The following is a 21,106-nucleotide window of genomic DNA, read 5'->3' as shown; positions in this document are numbered from 1 at the left end:
GTAGTATCACCGGTGAATGAGAGAGAGAGACCGGGGCAGCAAGGGCCGGCCCCCTAAATCCAAGGTGTCGGAAAGGATGGACCTTTTTGACTGGAAAATCTATGCAACTGGAGGCCTGCAGCTGAGGATAGCTAACCAGCAAGCTATTCTCAGCAGGTACAACTTCAACTTGTGGGCTTCCATGTTGAAGTTTAAGGAGCTGATTCCACCAGGCTCCAGAGCCGAGTTCTCGGTGATCACTGATGAAGGGAAGGCAGTGGCGTGAACCTTCCTCCAGGCTTCACTGGACTCGGCGGACTCCGCTGCTCGCACCCTTTCCTCAGGAGTAGCCATGAGGAGGAGCTCATGGCTACAGGGGTCTGGGTTGCCCCCGGAGCTGCAGCAAAGCCTGTAGGACTTACCATTTGAAGGGTTATCTTTGGAGTGAACAGACTCCAAGCTGCACAGTCTCAAAGACTCCCTGGCAACTATGAAGTCGTTGGGTATGCACACCCCGTCAATATTTCAAGCCCCAACTACAACTGCAGCGCCCATATCCTCCTCAGCTGAGGCAGGATTTTTATAGGCATAGGGGCAGGAACAGCAGGCGCAAGCCTTCCAGTCCCCCTTCTGGGCAGGGCCAAGGCCCAACCAAACCTTCATCAGGCTCTAAAAAGGCCTTTTGAAGGTGCGCCCGAGGACAGTGCACCTGCCGTTACACTGGATCCTTCCCCCTGTTTTATGAATCGTCTATCCCACTTCTACCGTGCTTGGTCCCAAATAACATCGGACTGCTGGGTCCTTTGCATGGTAGAAGTGGGATATTCTCTCCAATTCTGCTGCTCCTCCCACCTCCCTTCCCTGTCCCTCTTCAGGGGCCTTTCTCATGAGCAACTCCTTATCCAGGAGGTGCAGACGCTTCTCGCAGCAGGGGCAGTGGAGGAGGTTCCTAAGGGGCAAGGGATTCTATTTCCATTATTTCCTAATCCCCAAAGCCAAGGGGGGTCTCAGACCCATCCTAGACTTGCAAGGATTCAACAGATTCATGATGAAGTTGAAGTTCTGCATGGTCTGCATGCACTGACACCTCCATACAATTATTCCTTCCCTGGATCCGGGAGACTGGTACGCTGCCCTCAACATGAAAGACATGTACTTTCACATAGCTGTTCGACCTGCACGCAGATGATTTCTATAGTTTGTCGTCAACCAAAAACATTATCAGTTCACAGTCCTCCCCTTTGGCTTGTCAACAGCCCCCCGAGTGTTCACCAAGTGCATGTCGGTTGTAGCAGCCTTCCTCCGGTATATCCCTACCTCGACAACTGGCTACTACGGAGGCACTCCAGGTAGCAGGTAGTCTCAAGTCTGATCATCCTAATCTGATCACTCAGGACCACAGCTGTCTTCACTACCCAGACTTCCTGTCCCTCCATCTCACGGCCTGGAAGGTTCATGGTTAAACCCCATGGAGCTTCTGTGCTCAGAACCAGTAAGAGAAGTCCTACTTGCCAAGAGGAAACTATCTATTAAGCCACATATCTAGCTAAGTGGAAAAGGTTCACTTGCTGGTGTGCCCAGCAGCGTACACCTCCACTACAGGTGTCTATACCTCTCATTCTAGAGCACCTTCTGTACCTGAAACAACAAGGACTGGCAGCGTCATCCATCAAAGTACACATCGCTGTTATCTCAGCCTTCCACCCGGGAGTGTCCGGCAGATCCGTATTTGCTAACCCCGTGGTAGGCAGTTTCCTTAAGGGTTTGGAATGCCTACATCCTCAGACCAGACAGCCTGTCCCAGCGTGGGACTTCAATCTGGTCCTCTCCAAATTAAAGGGGCCCCCTTTTAAGCTAATAGCGACTTGCTCCCTTCTCTATCTACCATGGAAGGTAGCCATCCTGGTGGCCATCACATCAGCTAGGAGGGTGTCAGAGCTAAAGGCCCTTACCTCCAATCCACCCTACACAATCTTCCACAAGGAAAGGTGCAACTCAGGCCTCACCCAGCCTTTCTTCCCAAGGTAGTGTCACTCTTTCATACTAGCCAAGACCTTTTTCTACCTGTCTTCTATCCTAAGCCTCATGCCAGTAACCATGAGCAGAGGCTGTACTTTCTGGATGCTTGGCGGGCGCTAGCCTTCTACATCAAACACACTAAACTGTTCAGGAAGTCAAACCAGCTGTTCGTAGCAGTAGCAGACTGGATGAAAGGACTCCCAGTCTCATCTCAAAGAATATCTTCCTGGATCACGTCCTGCATCCGCACATGCTATGAGCTGGCCAAGGTCCCAGCCCTGGCACTCACGGCACATTCCACGAGGGCACAGGCCTCAGCAGCAGCATTCCTGGCCTAAGTCCCGATACAAGAAATTTGCAGGGCAGCAACGTGGTCTTCGGTGCATACATTCACCTCTCATTATGCTGTTACCCAGACGCCAGCGATGATGCAGCATTTGGCAGAGCAGCGCTTCAATCAGCGTTTCCTTAACTCCGACCCCATCTCTGGGGTGGAGCTTGGGAGTCACCTGATTGGAATTGACATAAACAAGCACTCGAAGAAGAAAAAACGGTTACTCAGCTTCTCGTAACTGTTCTTCGAGATGTGTTGTTCATGTCTATTCCAGTATCCACCCTCCTACCCCACTGTCGGAGTAGCTGGCAAGAAGAAAATGAGGAGGGGCCGGGTCAGCAGGGTCATATATTGAGCGCCATGAAGGAGCCACTCCAGGGGGCTTCACAGCCGACCCAACGGGAGCTGTTAAGGGAAAACTTTCTGATGACTGTGCATGTGGTGTGCACACACCTGATGGGAATGGACGTGAACAACACATCTCAAAGAACAACAGTTACGAGAAGGTGAGTAGCCGTTTTTTCTATCTGCATATGTGCTTGTCTGCTTGCATAAAGGAGAACCTCACTAAGGACCATCCTAGTGACCAAATTATAAACAGCCACTTTAAAGTATTCACGTGGTTTCCAGTACAGTTTAGTTCAACCTAAAAACTAACCTCTACTAAACCATATGTTTCTGGTTACTTAAAAGATTCTACTAAATATTGGCTTTGTTACCTTGGTTTTTGGATCCTATTATACCAGTTGACAGCTATATTGTTTATGGGCACACTTTGCTTTTGGGCGTGGGGAGGGTTCTACTTGAGTTCCATAGCAAACATTGATTTTCATGTACAATACACAAGAGAGTTGCTTTGCACTTTTTAAAATGGAAGCAACAAGCAAGTTAATACTATAGAAAATGTGGATTCAAATTTAACTATTTTTATCCTTAGAAGCATTTATTTTAAACGGCTTTTTCTAAAAGCCTCTTATAGTATATTCTGAATATTTAACAAAAAAAAGGAAAAGATTGGTAAAAGTGGCATGGTTATTAATTTTTGTAACATAGCACCCCAACGTGTTTGGTATTTTGCAGACATGTAGCAAGACAGGTTCCTACTCCCAAAGTGATTACAATTTAAGTAAACCATGTTAATTGTTGCTCCCTCTTTTTTTCTAGTTATGTTTTTCAAGCTATATTTTCAGTTTCATTAACACTTGGGGTCCAACAAAACTACGACTGTTAGTTCTTCAGACTGTGTCTTTGGATGTGTATGCGCAGTGCCTAACTCTCTGGGGCCCTGATTCTGATTGAGGCCTCTCAGGGCTATTGTAATATAAATGTGAAATAGTATTAATAACACCATTGTTTTGTTAAATCTTCCTTGATTCAGAGATGTTCTTAACCTGTGCATTTTCAGGTGCTTAAAGTTCCTGGGATGCAGGCATCCTACTCTGGTGCTTCCACTGGTCCCAGAGCTGCTGAGTACGCATCCGTTTTTTGACACCCCAGAACCTGACATGGATGACCCAGCCTGTATCCTTTTTTTTTTTTTTTGCTATCTGACAAAAAGTCCTTGCTGACTTGGTAGAATAATTATACATATTTTTCTAATAATCAGATTCATTATACTGCTTTAGATTAAAGTAAACTCTTAAAGCTATTATAGTATGCAGTGTTGGTGTAGCCATGCTGGTCTCAGTGTATTAGAGAGACAAGATGGATGATGGTAATATCTTTTATAGGACCAACTTTCTGAGATGAATAAACTGGGTACATTGTAATTTGTTTTGTGTATGGGTCTGTCAGATAAGTCCTTTAAAGACCAAAGTCTGCATGAACCTTAAAGATCCATCAGCCCTTTCAGTAAGCGGAGGGTTTGCCATGGAGCGTTTAACTAAAACTTCCCCTTCTTCCACTGTTCTGCAGTTCCGGTTGACTGGTGTCTTTCACTCCAGAGGTGACTAAATTATAGTGGAACTATAAGTTTATAGTTTGTGGGGCACTTCGGTTTCTCTCATAAATCTTGAATAAGTTAATGTTTGCACTGGGACATCTGAAGCACTGTATGTGCTAAGTGTTGTTGTCATAATCATCATCCTTGGCAACGGAAGATGCTATAGAAATATAAAATTCTACTTTTCTTCTGTTCATTCTCCTCACTGCTCATCTCTGTAATCACACACACACACAATTTTGTTTAAAATGCCTGAGAACAGTTCAACTGGAACTTCTCTCTCCCCCTCTACTTCTGCAAAGTATAGTTTCTGTCTCGTGCGCCATCCACCAGAGCTTCCTGTGCAAATATAACCCTTTTAGGAATTGAAGAGAATCTGAATTGAATGCAAGGAGGGGTTTATATCTAACCAGATGGCTAATGCAATTAATTGAATACATTTGTCCTTTTGAGTAAAGGCTTGGAGAAAGTTGGGTAAAGAGGACTCCGTTTGAGTTAAATTGTTTCTCTTACTCCAGTCCAAAATATGTTAGTTTACTTCCTAACTATAACTGGTTGATGCTGGTGCTCTCCTTGCACCAGCCTGTCAGTGGAGCATACTGTAACATTGTACCTAGTATCTAGGCAGAGAGCTGTTTTGATTTTTTGCTCAGCATTTTTCTCCTGTTGTACAGAACTTTATAAATCTTCAGAAAAGGAAGTGTTCAATGTTTCTTTAACTTGCTACCATGAGGAATCTGAAAATGACCATTTTTTCCGTAACATCCCACTTCAATAGATATTGCTGTTCTGGTGCTCATTTTTAATGCTGCTAAAACTTGCCCAACAATGCCAGCATTGTTCTCGGATCATACTTTCAGACACTACGCCTATCTTCGTGACAGTCTCTCTCATCTTGTCCCTCCATTGAGAGTAAGTTGTTTTTGGGGTAACCAATCATTCTCTCCGTTGCTGTGAATATTTAGTGAGAGCATTGTTCCCTTGCCACTGGTGTAACTTTTTGTTTTCAGAAGACTGGCTTTCCGTCAGTGGGGTGAATGCTGCTGTATCTGTGAGGGGTGTGTGTGTGTGTGTGTGTACACAAAATATTAACTCATTACAGTATGGATTTTGTAATATTTTGGGGTGTCTGAGAGAATAATCAACTTATTTTTCCATATAAAAGAGAAGAGTATAATCTACTGGATAGAAAAGGTGACTAGGAGGCAGGACTCCTGAGTTCTTTTCACAGCTATGCAGCAACTGGGTGAAATTCACCCCTTTGCAGAGGACCTGCAACAAGTCCCATGCTTGACTTCTGTTCCACTTAAGCCCTGTACTTATGGGTAGGATTGCCCCTTCATGCTGTATGCCCCACTGTGCCCCCTCTACATGAGGGAGAATTTCACTGTGTGCGATCTTGGCAAAGACACTTTAACAGCACTGGGCATCAGTATCCCTGTTTTATAGATGGAGAATGCCACCCTCTCAGGGGTTGAAGTTTAATTGTAGAGTACATTGAGATCCTTGGATGGGGAGGGGTCTCTAGAACTGCAAATTGTTGTATATTGAAGATGTGAAACTGAAGGCGTTGATGCAAATTCTGAACTAGAAAAGTATATTGTAGTTTCCACTTTGTAGATTCTTGTTTAAATGGTGACACACAAAATTGTGACCATGTGAATTTTGTCATCTGGATTTAGCTTTTTTGTTTTTTTGTTGTTTTCCCTTTTGCTCAGTTGCCAGGTAGAAAACTAGTATCCTCCCCTGTTTCCCCCAGTGTTACCCCTCATGAAGATCCTTCCCAGCAGTTCCTGCAGCAGAGTCTTGAGAGAGTTTACAACCTTCAGCACCTAGACCCACAGAGCACACAGGAGCTGCTTGAATTCACCATTCGGTAAGGCTGTGTACTTTTAAGCATTTTGAGATCTAGTGATGAAAATAAGAGCTAAGTATTATTATTACTAATCATTGTCAGGAAAATTGTTATAATTCCCAGCTCTCTGAAATGCCTACTGTGGTTCTAGATGTTGTTTAATTTCCCAGTTTGGGCTCTTAGACTGAACCTTCTGAAGAGAATGTTGTGAACAAGATTAGGCCCATATGAAGTGAAATGTGTGGTCCCAGACCTATTTCTGCTCAGTTGCAGTTGGCTCCTTTGACAGTCTCAACAGGGGCCATAGCTTTAACAGGCATGTAGAGTGAACTACCATCTTGTATTTAGAGAGGAGGTCCTTCCAGGACAGGATAACGTTGGGGAAACTTGTACTTCACAGAACAGGAGCAGCACAGACAGGCAGGGCCGGATTAATGCAGGGGCTTTAGGGGCCGCAGCCCAGGGTCGCGGGCTAAGGGGGGCCCCGCAGGCCCACGGGCCGGAAGTAGCCCACTGCTTCTTTTCATTCGTCCCGCAGCAAGTCTCTGTGCTGTGAGCCGGACACCAGTCCCCGAGCCTCAGCGCGCCTCCCTCACCACCCTGGCTGGAGCCGCAAGCACCAGCTCACTGATGTGCCCCTGCGGCCCCTAGGCGAGGGGCATTCAGGGAATCTCTACCCTCAATACCAGCTCCACAACTCCCTTTGGCTAGGTACCGCAGCCAATGGGAGCTGCGGAGGGCGGTGCCTGCAGGTGCAGGCACCGTGCAGAGCAGCCTGGCCCCTCTGCCTAGGGGCCGGACATGCCAGCCACCTCAGGGAGCAGAGCAGTGTGGAGCCAGGGCAAGCAGGAATCCTGCCTTAGCCCTGCTGCACCGCCGACCAGGAGCTGCCTGAGATAAGCGCCTCCTGGCCGGAGCATGCACCCTGCACCCCTAACCCAGCCCGAAGCCCCCTTCTGACCACAACCCCCTGTCCCAGCCCTGAGCCCCCCTCCTGCACCCAAACTCCCACCCAGATCCCACACCCCAAACCTCCTGCTGTGCCCCCAACCTCCTGTCCCATCCCTGGGCCCAACCCCAAGCTCACCCCCCCCCCCCCCCCCAGCTGGAGCAGCACCCCTCCCGCACCCCAGCCCTGAGCCCACTCCCCCACTCTAAACCCCCAGGAGCCTCACAAAATCTAATAGCCCTGGGCCCACAGGAATGTTAATCCAGCCCTGCAGGCAGGGGATAAATAGGACTTCAGTCTCTAGGGCTGCCAATAATATCCATGGGTTCTCTGCTCAGTGGCCCACTCTGGGTCACTCATTTTGACCCTGTGACCTGCATATCTGTCCCTTTTTATTCAATTTTTGTCCCCTATACTCCATTGATTTCTGAGTTCTGTGGCCCCTCACTCGCTGGAGGGTACAGATTTCCGCTGCTTGGTGGGTTCTGCCTACCAGTCCTAATCATCAAATAGTTTGGTCCTTTTCACCAATACTAAATTCACAGGAGAGATTTCTCCCCAAATAGGCAACATTATTATGCACCACGGTCTGCCTTGGTATAGATAAGGAGTCAGTACGGCTTTTAAATGAAGGTTTTGTGCTGCCTTTTCCATTTCCAATTCATCTACTGATTGATTGGTTGGTTTTGCATGAACAAAAGACTCAGAATTTTTTTCCATGTGCCTTGTCTCTTGGACAGGAAAAGGATCCTTAGTTGAGAGGCAGGAAAGTACTGGACAATGCAATGAAAAAGATCTCAAAGGTGGATGCAGCATTCCATATAGGTTTATTTTCTCTCCCAACTTATCTTTGCTGTGCAGCCATAAATCAGCTTTACAGCTACCCATTGTAAGGAATGAACAAAGTGGTATTCATTATTGAAAACGTGAGTGTGAAAGGTGGATGATGCGTTTCTGGTCCCCAGCTGTTCAGAAGCTACTGCACACAGAATAAAAATTGTCTAGGGAATGTTTTAGGAATTAAATGTTGTAGCTGTATGTAGGTGATTTCTTAGCAGAACATCTGAAATCTCTGAAGCACAAAACAGCTATAGAAATCTCATAGGAGCTGTGAATGCTTCCCTAAGCTGGTGACGAGATGCACTTCTGGTGTGTATATGTGGCAGAGGGCCACATTGTACAAAGAGACAGCTTAATCAGGAGACAGCATTGGGAATTATCTCCATATCTGCCTTTCTGCTGCGACTACAGGCAGTACCGCAGTCCTAGGACTGTACTAAACTCCTTGCCCTTTGGCTTTTTTCGGAGGGAGGGAGGGACTTCTGTGCTTTTTAAAAATATATGGAAATGAATTTGTTCTGTTTATGGGTTTTTTTTGGGGTGGGCAAGAGGCTGCTACCTTGACTGTTGGGTGGGGTGAGGGTGGAAAGAGTTCATGGCAGTGGGCTTCCTCCTTTCTTGTAATTACTTTTAGCTGGGAAAGTAATTTTCCTTTCAGCCCAGTGAGGTGGTGTTCCCTAATGCTTAGAGCACATGACTGAGAGTGGAGGTATCACAGGTTTTTTAGCCAGTCACTTAACATCTCTGATATGTTCCTCAGTTTCCTTATGTGTACAGTGGGGCTCATGCTTACCTTGCAAGGGTGTGGAGGCTTAAGAATGTTTATACAGAAATAAGTACAGAATTGTCAACCACAGAAGCTTTGAAGATGGCGTTCTAGTTATTTGGCTGACTATTAGCCAGGGAAGAGCTCCCTTCCCTCCCATTAGGATGTTGGGGACAAATTGAGTGTGACATAGTGACGGGACAATAGGGAGTCTGCAGTTCTTCTCCTTTAACCCCTCCCTTACCAAGGAGAAGGGGGGACTTGACTGGCTTTATTGCAGTTGCATCTAAGGAAGAAGCTGCCCCTCTGATTCGGAAGTAGCTTCTCTGGGTACAGAGATTGGGATTCTCTCAGACCCTTTGTAGGCTGATGGCTGCTGAGGCAAATTTCAGGTTCAGTAGAGCCTTAATCTGGGAACTACTTCAGAAATACAGGAGCAGCCTGGCTAAAATACGAGAGATGAAGCTTTCTTAGTCAAATAAGTTATTTCTTATTTCTGTAGCATATGTACAGCAGGGGGATGCAAGAAAACAACACAATGATTTTTTAAAAAACTGGAAAGACTAAATCGCAAAGCAAAATGCAGAGTGAAAAATGAGAAGGTGGACTCTGCATTTTGTATCTCTGATTTCTACAGAGCTGAAGATAAGGTTTCTTTTTTAGTAGAAACCCAGATTTTGTTTAAAATTCCACACAAACTGGAGTAATAAAACTCTGCATATTCAATTAGGGTTTGTTTACACAAACATTTAATTCACAGCAAGCTGGGGTGTGAATCTGCCACACACTAAGTGTCCCTGAGGATCCTGCTGACGCGCTCTGAAAGTTCATTCATGTGCTTTGATCTATCCCACTTTGAAACAGGAGTAGATTAAAGTGCTAATGTGCATAACAGTTCATTAGTGCAGTGTCCACACTGACATTTAATGCATGGCAGGCTTGTATGGGGTAAATTTACACCCCAGCTTATCTAAACAAAATGTGTTTGTAGATGTGCCTTTAGTTTGCCCTGTCAGCATAACCTAGGCAGTGGGTGTGGCTGATTGCTCTACTGGTGTTTGAGCGATTACCTGTTGGGCGTTGCATTAAGTAACCGGCTCTCGTAAACTATACATCAGACTTACAAAATAAGTTGTATTTCAGAAATGCAGCTATGTTCCAAATATAATTGGCTACATGAATCCAAGATGTTCCAAGGTATCTCTTCTAGCTAGCATCAGAAGAGAGATTTCCCAGCAGTTTAATACAAGTTGGTTGTTTGCTGCTCTACGAATATCTGGAGTGTTGGCATTAAATCTGGAGCCGCCATGCTGTATGGTTCCCAAAGGGATGCAGAGTAATGCAGGATGACAGACTAACTGCTGCTCATGTCAGCCTACAAGAAGGGGAGAGAAGCTAACGGGTCCCCAGGTGCAGGCTGCTCTGACATGCATGTTTTGCTGCTGTTAATGGGGGTGGTTATAGGGGTGGGCAGAGGTAAAATACAGAAATAGGTAACTTTGGCCTTGTCACTGCTGCAGGATTTGGAATGTGTTAAAATTGACATATGTCAATTGACAAACTGTCTCTTTTTTACAGTGCTTTATGGTGGTGTTTTAATGTATCTGAATTTTGCATTTTCTCTTATTTGCTCCAGTGATCTTCAGAGGCTTGGAGAACTTCAGTCAGAACTGGCAGGGGTGGCAGACTTCTCCGCAACTTACCTTCGGTGTCAGCTGCTCCTCATCAAGGTTAAGCTTCATCTGTGTTCCTAGGGCCTAGAATTATGTTGTAATTGGCTGTGTGGGTTTGCCAGCACAGTGCTGGGCAAATCTTGCACTTTCCATATTTCATGTGTGCTAGTGAGTCTAACCACTCACGAGGTCTGCTTTAGGAAAAGTGATTTATGGTGAAATCGTGGATCCAGTGGTGCTCTGAGCATAAGACGGGGAGTAAAGGGCTCTTGAGTTTTGTAGCCTGATCCTATAATGGTTGCCAGTGTGACTCATTTAATGAGATGAGTGTAGTACGGTTCTTGCCCCAGAATCAGACACAACAGAATCAAAATTGACAAGGTCAATATCTTTTAGGGAACCCTGGGGTGTATGGCCAGGGCATTCACACACAGAATCAAAACACAACCTTAACCATCTTTATTAATACAGTTAATAGAGAAGAGGAAGCCCCAAACCAATAGCATTAATAGAGTATTAAAGAGATCTTAAATGTTATCTCTTGCATATTATATATTCACAGGCTTATATACGCATACCACCAGATCTCCAAGAAAGTGGTAAGAGACAAAGGACCAGCCCTGTTTCTGGCATGCCAAATGGGTCTGATGGACCGGATCCCTAATGCTTGAAGATAGGTGATAGATAATAGCTCTAAAATATTGAAGGGTGAAGGGCTAGCTTCCTCTTCATGTGGGTTCTTGCTTATATAGAGACAGGGAAGCACCATGAATAGTCATACAAGTACCTAGCCTCCTCTGTCCATATCCAACTTCCTTGCCCTCATAATAGTGGGGTTTCTTTACCTGGTAGGCTAGCATATTAATTCCTATTTGCTCATTACTATATTGCTAAAGCAAGTTTGTTGTTAAACATCTATCAACGATCCTATCCTAAAATATCCAAGCTTAGTATCAGTTCAGTATTCCTGCGATTGCCTTGTCTCATTTTATGCCAACTTTTCTCTTAAGCAAGCTATTCCTAGTTCCCCAAACTCTAGGGTGACTGTTGGGCCACTTGATCTATGCAAAAGGTCATAGGCCTATGCTTCATTTATGCTAATTTGCTTAAGCCAATGTTTTACAAGATGCAGGCCTGTAGGTTCCTTGTGTTATTGCTAGATAAAATCAATGCTAAGCTGGCCCTAAGGGCTAAGGTTTTTAGCCCAGCTCTGACACTACTTCCCCTCTGTGCCTTTGGGCAAATCAATTAGACCTTGTTTATACTGTGATTTTAGCCACCAGTGTGGCTCCACTGTTATAAACCATGCACCAGGGGAAACTTTGTGTACACAAGGGCTTTGCACAGTGCAGCTACACTGGCTTGAAATCCCAGTGGAGATAAGATCATGGACCCTTTGCTGACGATGGTCGTTGGTAATGGTTCTAGCGAAACTGGTGCTGAAAGTGGTTTGCCTGCTGATGGAACAAAGCTGTTTTCAGTACTATGCAGAAAAGATTCCTAAGACTTGGAGCAGTCTTAGATATGCTCTCTGTTATCGTATTGAAAACAGTTCCATACATGTTACAATAGCAGGTAAACTGTTTTCATCCACTAGGACAACTGTTGTCAACAGAAGGTCGGTTTCTTAGCATAGACCGGAACTTAAATTCTCTGCCTCATTTCTGCATCTATAAAACAGAAATAATACAGTAACTCCTCACTTAACGTTGTCTCGGTTAATGTTGTTTCGTTGTTATGTTGCTGATCAATTAGGGAACATGCTCTTTTAAAGTTGTGCAATGCTCCCTTATAATGTTGTTTTGCAGCCGACTGCTTTGTCCACTGCTTGCAGGAAGAGCAGCCCGTTGGAGCGAGCTGGTGGGGGCTTGGAACCAGGGTGGACTGGCAGCCCCGCATCAGCTCCCTGTTCCCTGTGCGGCAGCCGCCTAGCAGGCTATACATTGCTGGGCAGTTCCGGTGTCCCTCCCCCCACTGCTGTGTGCTGCTCCTTCCCTGTGCCTTGGAACTGCTCCCTGGAGCCTCCTGCTTGCTGTGCAGAGGGGTGGGGGAAGAGGGATGCTAATGTCAGGGTATCCCCCTCCCCCCACACCTGCCTCCCATCTCCACAGAGAAGGGGGAACATGACAGGACTCAAGACGGAGGGAGCTTCCTGGCAGCAGCTGCTGTCTGAACTTGCTTATCTACTTTAAAAGGCAGTGTACTTAGAGTGGGGTGAGTGTACTTAAAGGGGCAATGTGCATCCATCTCTGTCACACACTGTGTGTGTCTGTCGCTGTGTCTCTCTCTCTCTCGCACAGTGTGCATGTGTCTTTCTCTCCATGCATGCTGCCTTGTAGAGTGTGAGGCTACATTAACAACAATGTGTTAACCCTTGAGGGCTCAGCCGAGTGCTAGTGCATCATTTAGCAGCAAGGCATTCCCTGGGAAATATCCCACCCTCTGACTCCACCACTTCAACCAAGCTTCACAACCATCATTGCTGTGTACAGTATTAAATTGTTTGTTTAAAACTTATACTCTGTGTGTGTGTGTGTGTGTGTGTGTATATATGTGTATATATATATATATGTGTGTGTGTGTATATATAGTCTTTTATTTGGTGATAAAATTTTCCCTGGAACCTAACCCCCACTATTTACATTAATTTTTATGGGGAAATTGGATTTGCTTAACACTGTTTTGCTTAAAGTAGCATTTTTCAAGAACATAACTACAATGTTAAGCGAGGAGTTACTGTACTTACCTAACTTCCAGGGATGTTGTGAAGATTAATTTAGTGTTTGTACAGGCTTTGAAGATCTACTGTATAAGTGCAAAGCATGAATGATTTTCGAATGATTCCCTTCCAGAAAAATAACTAAATTGCCTAGTAAAATAGAGGATGGTTATAAAAATGTCATTCTTTGCTCTGTGTGAATTTTCCACTTGGCTTCTCTCAATGTTAGGCCAGGCAAATCTTCAAGTAAATTTGCAACCCAAAGACGGTATTACATATAAGCAGATACAGCTCAATGCACTAGTCAGTAGCTGGGACAGCAGCTTTTTGCAGAAGCAGTATGTGCTGCCCATGCAGAGTATCGGGGCTTGAGAGTTACCTTGACAGTTCCTCTCCTTCAGAGGGTTGATTGGCGTGAACCTGTTTACATTGGAGAAGAGGATATGCTACCTTGTCCTCCTGGCAAAAATAAGTTCTTTTTGTAGGAGGTGGATAGACTCTATTTGAAGGTTGTCTCAGGTGAGGGAAATGCTCATGCCGAGGTAAGAAGATCCATCGCAAAGCAACGTGGAAAAGACAGTGATCTTTCTAAACTACTCATGATTTCATAATACCTGGAAAGACCATACAATTTAAAATCCTAAACAGATTGAAAAGTGACCCCTCCAGTGCCACGTCAGCTCCTTTCGTTAGGAAATTAACACTCGACTAAAGTATTTTCTGTGACAGAATAGAAGCACTTAGGAGCAAATCCTGTCCCTTCTCAGCCTCTCTGGGATCAAGGGGTCCCAAACACAGAACTAAAGCTGTTCCCTCATGCATGGGGCTGGTGGGCCAGGATTTTAAGAGCCGGTCCAGATAGTGGATACCCTGCATGTTCTGAACTTTGGCTCCTGGAGTGTTGCTGTGCAGTCATATGGAAGGGAAGATGGGTTGGGAGAGGTGGACAGTGTAGGGGGTGGAGCATGGCAGTGGATCTCCCTTGCTGATTCTGTCACAAATCATCAGAAAACAGTAGATACTTTGGTTCCAGTATCAGTAGCTGTGATTATCCAGTAGTCTTAGTAACTCACCAAATCTTCTCCATTGTTTTTTGGTGGGGATGGAACTGCCTACAGAGGTGTCCTAGAATATTACTGGCCTTCTGAGAACAGGCTGTTATGGTTGCCTGAAACCTGATGGTTCCTGATCTCGGTCTGAGAAAGTGGTAATCATCCAGGATAGGAGAGTGTTTCTAGTTTTCTCAATATCCATATCCTGTACCTTTTAAAGAATACTTTATACTAAAGAGATTCTGGCAAATAGTTAATAAATTCATACTTGAAGTATAGCTTTCTACATATGAAACCTATGGTGGGGATAAGGCGTATGTGTTTACTTTACTTTATTTTATGGAGTTTTCAGATTCCTCCATTTTCTGTTTTGCTCATATTTTTAAAGGCACCCCTGCATCAGGCTGACACATTCACCAGGAATGAAGAAACTGTGAAGCTGTCTTTTGAGCAGCAAGGAGGGGTAGTCTGGGAGACATAAAGCACTCCCTCTTCCTGTGGTGTTCCCAAGCCCTGTTAGCACAGGAATATAACTTCATTTTCACTCTCAAATTATTGTGTTGGACATTTAGCAGTATTCCATGGGTTTCTTTTGTAGGCCCTTCAGGAAAAACTGTGGAATGTGGCAGCTCCTCTCTACCTGAAACAGAATGCTTTGGCATCAGCTGCTGCAAAACAGGTGAGATTGTAGGATCCATGTCTTCATGAGGGCAAGTCCTCTGGGCAAGGACCTTCCCTCATGTGTTTAGATGTGCCATATGTCTTCGACTATTTAAGTAAAATAGACTATTTTAGTAATCTTGGATTCCAAAAGCAATGTGAATTGTGTGTGAGGTGTGGGATGAATGCTAGGCTGACTTGTATGTAACTCCCCATGTACCGAAGATATTCAGGATTGCTTGGATGCTGTTTGTTTGTTTTTTTTAAAGAGAAAACTACACACACAGCAGATAATTGGGTGATATCTAAATTATGAGTCAACCATCTGATTGAAGATATTACGATTATGTAGCACTCCACATTCAACATATTTAAATGCCTGTGGGAAACTAAAAGCTCTCTGCGTGTCGTCTTCAGATGAAGATCTACCTAGGCTGATTTTGTTGCAACTGAGTCTGAGACTAACTGGTCTGACAGTCGCTTACAAGATCAGCTGTGCTGAAGTCACCATAGAATCATAGAAATGTAGGGCTGGAAGGGACCTTGAGAGGTCCTCAGAGCCCGCCCCCCTTGCCTTAGGCATGACCAGATAAACCTAGACCATCCCTGACAGGTGTTTTGTCTAACCTGTTCTTAAAAAGCTCCAAGGACAGGGATTCCACAACCTCTCTTGGAAGCCTATTCCAGTGCTTACTTTCCTTACAGTTAGAAAGATTTTCCTAATACTTAGCTTAAATTTCCCTTGCTGCAGATTAGGCCGATTACTGCTTTTCCTAGCTTCCGTGGACATGGAGAACAATTGATCGCTGTCCTTTTTGTCACAGCCCTTAACATATTTGAAGACCGTTATCAGGTCCTCCCTCAGTCTTTTTACAAGACTAAACATGACCAGTTTTTTTAACCATTCCTCTTTGGTCAGGTTTTTCTAAACCTTTTATCATTTTTGTTGCTCTCCTCTGGACTTTCTCCAGTTTGTCCACATCTTTCCTGAAGTGTCGCGCCCAGAACTGGACACAGCACTCCAGCTGAGGCCTCACCAGTGCCAAATAGAGCAACGCAATTACCTGCTGTCTTCTTATTTCCTCGGATCTAGTACCATCTGGGCTGATGGTACTTCCAAGATACGTAAAATTGCCCACCTTCTCCAGTGTCTCTTCTTCAATTTTGATTTCTCTCCCTTTAGTCCCCATGAACATGACTTAACATTTCTTTGCAGTCTATCTCAAACCTATCTTCTCCATTACTTCTTTTACTTGGTTTGTGCATTTTTGTAGTCCGTTGGCATCTTCACTGGTAAGAGCGATGTTGTCAGCAAAGTCAAGCTCAAATAGCCTTGAATATGTATAGGCCATATGTATCACTGTTTTAAACCCGCTGCCTATTAATTTCATTTGGTGGCCCCTAGCTCTTCTGTTATGAGAAGGAGTAAATAACACTTCCTTATTTACTTTCTCCACACCAGTCGTGATTTTATAGTCCTCTATCATATCCCCCCTTAGTCGTCTATTTTCCAAGCTGAAAAGTCCCAGTTTCACTAATCTCTCCTCATACGGCAGTCATTACATACCCCAATAATTTTTGTTGCCCTTTTCTGAACCTTTTCCAAGTCCAGTATATCTTTTTTAAGATGGGGTGACCACCTCTGCACTCCGTATTCAAGATGTGGACATACCATGGATTTATATAGAGGCAAGATGATATTTTCTGTCTTCTTATCTATCCCTTTCTTAATGATTCCCAACATTCTGTTCGCTTTTTTGACAGCCGCTGCACATTGAGTGAATGTTTTCAGGGAACTAACCACAATGACTCCAAGATCTTTCTTCGGTGGTAATGGCTGATCCAGACCGCATCATTTTATATGTATAGTTGGGATTATGTTTTCCAATGTGCATTACTTTGCATTTCTCAACATTGAATTTCATCTGCCATCTTGTTGCCCGGTCACCCAGTTTTGAGAGATCCTTTGTAGCTCTTTGCAGTCTGCCTGGGACTTCAGTATCTTGTGTAGTTTTGTATCATCTGCAAATTTTGCCGCCTCACTGTGTACCCCTTTATTCAGATCATTTATGAATTTGTTGAATAGGACTGGGCCTAGTATAGACCCCTGGGTGACACCACTATTTACCTCTCTCCATTCTGAAAACTGACCATTTATTCCTACCCTTTTTTCCCTATCTTTTAACCAGCTACCAATCTATGAGCGAGCCTTCCCTCTTATCCCATGACAGCTTACTTTGCTTAAGAGCCTTTGGTGAGGGAGCTTGTCAAAGGCTTTCTGAAAATCTAAATACAAATCTAAGCTTTACCCACCCATGTTTAATTTTGATAAGACCCATGATGCTGCTACCCTGAAAATGACAGAGAGCATGCACAGAAAAGCTAGAACCGGAGACTCCAAATAGAAATAGAGGAGAGAGAGAGCTATTCAGCAACCTGGAAACAAACCTAAGCCGGAAACAAGTGTCTAGTCCTGTTGAGAGAAGATATTGACTGTTTGAGTCTCCAGTTAATTAAAATGTAGTAAAGAGACAGCTATCACTGTCTGTCAGAGCCCACTATGCTATAAACAGCTGTCTCCAGAGACTGGTGGAAACAAAAGTCTATTAGGCTTGTATAGCTTTCTCTAATTGCAATTTTCAGAGTAGCAGCCGAGTTAGTCTGTATTCCCAAAAAGAAAAGGCGTACTTGTGGCACCTTAGAGACTAACCAATTTATTTGAGCATAAGCTTTCATGAGTTACAGCATCCGTTGCATCCGATGAAGTGAGCTGTAGCTCACGAAAGCTTATGCTCAAATAAATTGGTTAGTCTCTAAGGTGCCACAAGTACTCCTCTTCTAATTGCAATAACTTTACTGGCAGCTCTGCCCAGCAGTACACAGACCCCTCGGCTAAGATACTTGGTCTGATTGCACATGCAGCTCACTCCCAGAAAATGAGAGGAGAGGGCAACCTTTCTTATAGTGTAACTTGGTGGTACTTGAGTTCAATATGAAGTGCTACTTGCAGAGAAGTTAACAACCTTCTTTAATAATCTAAGCACTTCTCCAATTTATTTGTGCACATTTTATATGTTACATTATTTGATTATAGTAGAACATCGCAAATGGGATAACTTATTGCCTAAACTTTGAACTATATATTTTAGAGAATCCAGAACGACATGTATGTTTAGTTTTGCAGCTGAAGCTTGAAATTGAACATGGAGCATTCCTGACTGTAAAGTTGATTGCAAGAGGATTGGACACTTTTTTTTAAAAAATCAAAATCCAGACAAACCTGAAACTGCCCATTTAGATTTTAAACTCGAACAGGGTCTTTGCGGATGCTGTTTTCTGCTTACAGTAGGATAGCACAAGAGGTATCAGGACAATTATTACAGGAGTGGGTTAGTGGGCACAAAAAGCTTACATTGTGGGTGGTTTGAGACAGGATGCAGGGAGAGATGACATCAGGAAAGCAAGAGGGATGGGTAAACAGCACATAGACACCTTCTGTGAACATCCTTGTTTTTGGAAGGTTTCATGCATTGTATTTCTTTTAATTTATTTAGGGCTAGATTCTAATCCCCCTTACACATGTTGGGTACTACCTTATTCCATGAATAGTTCAAGTGAAATTATGAGACTGAGATGCATGAGTAAAGGTCTCTGACTCTGGTGACCACACCCGCACAGCAGCTGAACAAAACCTGACCCCGTTAATCGCATGTTTTTTATATTGTAGATTATGGAAGAAACTTACAAAATGGAGTTTATGTACAGTGGAGTGGAAAATAGACAAGTGGTCATTATTCACCACATGAGACTGCAAGCCAAAGCATTACAACTTATAGTGACTGCACGTACTACTAGAGGGTAAGAATTACCTGCAGGGGAGGCTTCTTGAATTGGGTTAACTGTAAAAATCCAGTTCTCTCAAGCTTGGTTGCAAATGACAAAGATAACTTACATAATCGCATGCAAATAACGGGTGTGTTGAGAATGAGATGGTTTCTTCATTTATCTTCAAAGCACCTGCTGAGCTACGCAGCATAAAGTCAAGTTATGAACTTGTGAGGAGTGTACAAATCATTTGGGTTTTTTCCTCTGACACAAGGATATGAAATACATATCTAATCACTTCTAATTTGATGGGGCATCATTCATTTTAGATCTGAAAATTTGGAGTTTATTTAAATAGGAAAATGTCAGATGCATATTAAAAAAAATACCCATCATATTTATATTAATGGCTTACTCTATAAGCTTGTTAATGAGTCTTTTCTGTTAGAAAAGAAAAAAAAAATCTTTTGACTGATTTATTTTTGCAGTGGATGTTTTAGGCACTAGTATTGCAAATACTTAAGCATGTGCATAACTTTGATCAGATGAGTGGCCCTGTTTAGTTCAATTTGATTATTCAAGTGAGTAAAGTTATACACGAGTTTAAGTGTTTGCAGAATCAGAGCCTTATGTTATGTCTGTACTGGAGCTGGAAGGTGTATGAGACATACCTGCAGTAGCTCTGGTCAAGCTGGTGCACTAAAAATGGAAGTGTAACTATCATGGCATGAGTGGTGGAAGGGACTAGCCATCCCAAGTACGTACATGTCCAAGATGCTAACTATGTACTTGGGCAGCTAGTCCCTCCCACTGCTCAGGCTGCCATGGTTACACTTGGATTTTTAGTGTGCTAACTCAATCAAAGCTAGTGCGGATATGCCTCCTCAAGCTGCAATGTACACCTTCCAGGTGCACTGTAGACATAGCCTTAGTTTGTCATGGTTAGGGCACAATATTAGGAGGCTGGGTTTTTAGTTTTTATTTCCAGCTGTAACACAGAGTTGCCTTGGGAAGTCACTTAACCTATTTGCTTCTCAGTTTCCCATGTTACAATGGGAAGTTAATACTTTCTTCACAGAGGTAAAGAATCTGTTTAAACGCAAAGATTAATTTTATGAAACTGTCATGCTGGCCTCTCATCTTTAAGATCTTGCGCTTTCCACAAGCACAAGATGTTCCAAAATCTCTAGATACTTTTATCATGCTGGTAGGATTATAGCCAGTTTTTTAATTGGGGGAGAAAAATAAAAGGAACCTTTTATCTTCATTTCAGAGTGGAACCCCTTTTTGGAATGTGTGAAAATTTTTTACAGGAAGTGGATTCTTTTCAGAGGTGAGTGTCCCATTGCTCTTTCCCTTTCTATTAAAATATATCAAGAACATTGATACAAAATCCTTTTTCAAGAAAGCTGAAAATAAACATGTCATATGTAATTAATAATCTCAAATAGACTGTGTCAAACTAATCTTAAACTTTTAAGATATATGTAATTCTAAAAAATAAAAAAATCCAAAGTTGCATAGTATAGAAATATTCTGCTCTCGATCTACACAATGGGTTTCATCTTTGATATCTGGCTTTCTTTGCAGCTCTTATTGCCACCAATGAGATCTGTGCATATAGGGCCTGATCCTGCACTTATTGAACTCAATTAGATAAGTTGTGTAGAATTGGGGTTTTAGCAAAAACAGAAAAGAACCATGTAAGGAGAGAATCACTGAGCAGTTCCAAAAACAGAATCTCTCCTTCCTCCCCGTTTTTCATTAATGAATGCACCATATAGATTATTGAAAAGCTTCTTTTCTTCATTCTTCATTCTTTTCTTCATATCTTCATAAATGATCTGGAGGATGGTGTGGATTGCACTCTCAGCAAATTTGCGGATGATACTAAACTAGGAGGAGTGGTAGATACGCTGGAGGGCAGGGATAGGATACAGAGGGACCTAGACAAGTTGGAGGATTGGGCCAAAAGAAATCTGATGAGGTTCAACAAGGATAAGTGCAGGGTCCTGCACTTAGGACGGAAGAACCCAATGCACCGCTACAGACTAGGGACCGAATGGCTAGGCAGCAGTTCTGCGGAAAAGGACCTAGGGGTGACAGTGGAAGCTGGATATGAGTCAACAGTGTGCCCTTGTTGCCAAGAAGGCCAATGGCATTTTGGGATGTATAATTAGGGGCATAGCCAGCAGATCGAGGGATGTGATCGTTCCCCTCTATTCGACATTGGTGAGGCCTCATCTGGAGTACTGTGTCCAGTTTTGGGCCCCGCACTACAAGAAGGATGTGGATAAATTGGAGAGAGTCCAGCGAAGGGCAACAAAAATGATTAGGGGTCTGGAACACATGACTTATGAGGAGAGGCTGAGGGAACTGGGATTGTTTAGTCTGCAGAAGAGAAGAATGAGGGGGGATTTGATAGCTGCTTTCAACTACCTGAGAGGTGGTTCCAAAGAGGATGGTTCTAGACTATTCTCAGTGGTAGAAGAT

At 43.7% G+C, this 21,106-nt stretch overlaps 1 protein-coding gene across 4 annotated transcripts in view; it reads left to right on the top strand.

The window, feature by feature from the left end:
* INTS4 (integrator complex subunit 4) overlaps positions 1-21,106 on the top strand; it is a 63,133-nt gene that overhangs the window by 27,808 nt on the left and 14,219 nt on the right. For all 4 annotated transcript variants that reach the window (XM_037886474.2, XM_037886536.2, XM_037886404.2 and 1 more), the window contains exons 13-19: positions 3,738-3,853; positions 5,053-5,186; positions 5,993-6,150; positions 10,321-10,414; positions 14,727-14,807; positions 18,516-18,646; positions 19,887-19,946. In XM_037886474.2, coding sequence (XP_037742402.1) covers positions 3,738-3,853; positions 5,053-5,186; positions 5,993-6,150; positions 10,321-10,414; positions 14,727-14,807; positions 18,516-18,646; positions 19,887-19,946 — 774 coding nt within the window. The remainder of the gene's footprint in view (positions 1-3,737; positions 3,854-5,052; positions 5,187-5,992; positions 6,151-10,320; positions 10,415-14,726; positions 14,808-18,515; positions 18,647-19,886; positions 19,947-21,106) is intronic.

This window comes from Chelonia mydas, chromosome 1 (assembly GCF_015237465.2).
Source record: "Chelonia mydas isolate rCheMyd1 chromosome 1, rCheMyd1.pri.v2, whole genome shotgun sequence".
Classification (NCBI taxonomy): Eukaryota; Metazoa; Chordata; order Testudines; family Cheloniidae; genus Chelonia; species Chelonia mydas.
Note: the sequence above shows the minus strand (reverse complement) of the source record. Positions and strands in the feature narration are given on the sequence as shown.